Source organism: Poecilia latipinna, unplaced genomic scaffold (genome assembly GCF_001443285.1).
Source record: "Poecilia latipinna isolate Pla-1442-1.1 unplaced genomic scaffold, P_latipinna-1.0 Scaffold3619, whole genome shotgun sequence".
Lineage (NCBI taxonomy): Eukaryota > Metazoa > Chordata > Actinopteri > Cyprinodontiformes > Poeciliidae > Poecilia > Poecilia latipinna.
In genome coordinates, this window is record NW_015116235.1 from 1 (window position 1) to 3,004 (window position 3,004).

The 3,004-nt window shown below is 56.3% G+C and overlaps 1 protein-coding gene across 1 annotated transcript; it reads right to left on the reverse strand.

Moving 5' to 3' along the window:
- Window positions 1-73: 73 nt before the first annotated feature.
- LOC106941346 (ectonucleoside triphosphate diphosphohydrolase 6-like) lies at window positions 74-2,649 on the reverse strand (the record flags this gene model as incomplete). The annotated part of the gene is made up of 7 exons (XM_015024329.1): window positions 1,836-2,649; window positions 1,656-1,732; window positions 1,445-1,588; window positions 1,170-1,245; window positions 527-562; window positions 316-404; window positions 74-204 (listed from the first exon to the last, which is right to left on the reverse strand). Coding segments are annotated over exons 1-7 (794 nt in total), but the record flags the coding sequence as incomplete, so codon positions are not given.
- Between the last annotated feature and the right edge of the window lie 355 nt (window positions 2,650-3,004).

Consider the following 3,004-nt stretch of genomic DNA (forward strand, 5'->3'; position numbering starts at 1 on the left):
TGTGTGTGTAGATGGTGTGTGTACCTGTGTGTGTGTACCTGTGTGTGTAGATGGTGTGTGTACCTGTGTGTGTGTACCTGTGTGTGTAGATGGTGTGTGCCTGTGTGTACCTGTGTGTGTGTACCTGTGTGTGTAGACGGTGTGTGTGCGGTTGAACATCTGGAAGGATCTGATGTCATCGGTTGGTGACATCTGGATGGTTTTCTGTAATGAAGAGAGAACAACAGATTCTGGTTCTGGTTCTGGTTCTGGTTCTGGGTTGCTGACCACCAGAACCGAGGCGAACAAAGCGGGTCATGTAATAACCGTCCTCACTTCATGACGGGGACTGAAGGTGATCTGGGTCGAGCCGCCGCCGAGGTCCAACATCCCAACGGTGGGCCGGTCCGGACCCTGCAGCCCGCCTGGAACCAGAACACATCTTTATCAGAACCGGTTTCAGAGCTCCAGATCAACCAGCCCAGTTCTTCAGAACCACCGGTCCTCCAGGCGTCGGATCGGATCAGAACTTCCTGTTTCTGCTCACCTGTCAGGAAATTGATGGTGATCCAGGCTGAGATCCCTGAGGAGAGAAGAAGAACCGGGTCAGGTTCTGAAATGTCACCAGAACCCATCCAGACTCCGCCTCTTGGTTCTGAAGGTTCTGACTGAAGCTGGAGGCAGAACCCGGTATTGGGTCGGCTCTGGAGTTCTCCAGGAGCATTTGCTCTCAGCTGGACCAGACCGAGCCAGACCGGACTGGACCAGAACCATTCCTCCAGGTTCGGGTGGTTCTGGTCGTTCTGACCTCCTGGTCCAGATCCCGACCCAGTGATCCCAGGTTCTGGAACCGGGCTGGTTCTCCAGAACCTAATCTTTTTAAAGTCGTTCATAAGCAGTCCATATGGGTCAGAACCGGGTTCAGAACTGGTGTCACCGTCCGTTAATCTGACGGATTATCTGCCGTCACATGGCTCCTCCAGCACCGGTACCACCGGTACCGGCCCGGGTCGCCAGGCCCATATGGCCCTCCTAATAAACGATGTCCAGTCCGGTCTACTAATGCTCTGGTTCTGACCCGATGGACCAGAACCCGTTTCCCATATGCTGAGCGGGTTCTGGAGAACCTCCACAGGTCCCAGAACCGGCTGATCCGCCCCGGTACCGACCCGGTTCTGGAGCAGACGTACCTTCGTCGGTTCCGTCCATGATGGACACGCCGTCCTCTGCGGACAGGAAGGGAGACTCCCGGAACAGCGCCCTCACCTGAACAACAAGAGAACCGGATCAGAACCAGAACCAGCAGAACGGGTCACAGCTGCTCCACTGGGACCAGAACCGCTGGGCAGATTTCGACCATCAGAACCAAACCGGACAGAACCTCCAGGGTTCTTCCAGAACCTTACAGCCAAAGCTCCCGGGTCAAATAGAACCAGACAGAACCAGAACCGGGTCAGAACCTCACCTGGTCCAGCAGCTGCTCGGCCTTGTCTCCAGGCAGCAGCCTCAGGCCGGCCGTGGCTTTCAGAACCACCGGGGTTCTGGTCCACTGGGACGGGGGGACGACGGACCGGGCCAGGTCCAACAGCGCCATGATGCCAGCGGAGCACTGCAGAGACGAGACGACACCGATCAGAACCATCACCGAACCGGGTTGACCCAGTTTCCCCTCTGACCTTCTGCGGGTCGTCGGCGTACGCGGACAGGCCCGGTTTTATGGCCCGGAACGTCTCCCGGTCCAGACTGGGAAACCCTGAGGAGAAGGACCAAACCCAGTTCAGCACGACCAGAACCAGAACCTCAGTCTGTCCCAGTTAACAGTGGTTAGATGCTTCAGAACCACCAGAACCCGGTACCTTGGTTCTCCATCCGGAACCGGAACACGTGGACTCTGGTCCCAGTGCTCCCAGCATCAAACATGACTCCATACTGGAGTCCGTCTCCTTCAGAGGAACCGGGCCGGGCCGGTCCGGTTCTGTGTGAGGCGGGTCGGTGCGGCGGCGGCCGGTAGGAGGAGGAGGAGAACCGCTGGAGGAAGAGGAGCAGAACCAGAACCAGAACCAGGAGGAGGAACAGGGCAGCCATCTTGGATCGCATTCTGGAACCACACAGAACCTTCAGCAAGAACAGAACCCGACCCGGTACCACAGACCTGTCATCAGCTCCTACCACATCTCTGGTTCTGGTTCTATTTGGACGGGAACCGGTCCCAGAACCCACCAGAACCTCTTAACCGGACTGGCCCAGTCTCCTGCTGGTTCTGGACGGTTCTGCTCAGGACCAGTTTAATCAGTCTGATGACCCGGTTCCAGTTCATCTCCACGTTTTGGGTCAGAACCACCAGTTCAGCCCGCAGCATGATGCTGCCATAACCGAAACCGAAATGATCCGGAATCAGAAAGGTTCTGCTTTGGTTTCATCAGACCGGGTCTGGATCCAGATGTCCTCCAGGAGGTTCTGGCTCAGTTTATCTGATCTGTTTGGTTCTGAACAGATCGGCCCAGAACCAGATGACAGACTTCTGAACAGAACCTTTATGGACCTGTAATCAGCTGGTTGTAAGCCCGGTTCCGCCGGTCCAGTTCACCTGGTGAGAACAGCCTAAAGCTTTATGATGGACCGAACCGGGTCTGGGAGCAGAACCAGAACCTCCTGACCATCTGAAAGACGGAAGCAGAACTCACCTGGTTCCGAAGGGAAACAGCTGGCTGAGTTCGAGCCCAGGTTCCGACTCGGTTCTGATAATGATGATAGCGTGCCGAACCGGGTCAGCTCAGACTGAAGCCGGTCGATCTTCAGGTTCCGTTCAAATAACCAAGCATGACCCGGAATAACTCTCCGAACCGGACAGTTCCTGAACCGAACCGAACCGAACCAGTCCGCTGCTCCAGGTCAGCTGGACTCCAGCAGGACCTACCGGTACCGACCCGGTCAAGTTCCGGATAAACTACATTCCTCTGTTTACAACCGGCGCGCAATAATGACGTCAGGCCACGCACGGTGACGTGGATGGTAATACGTCATA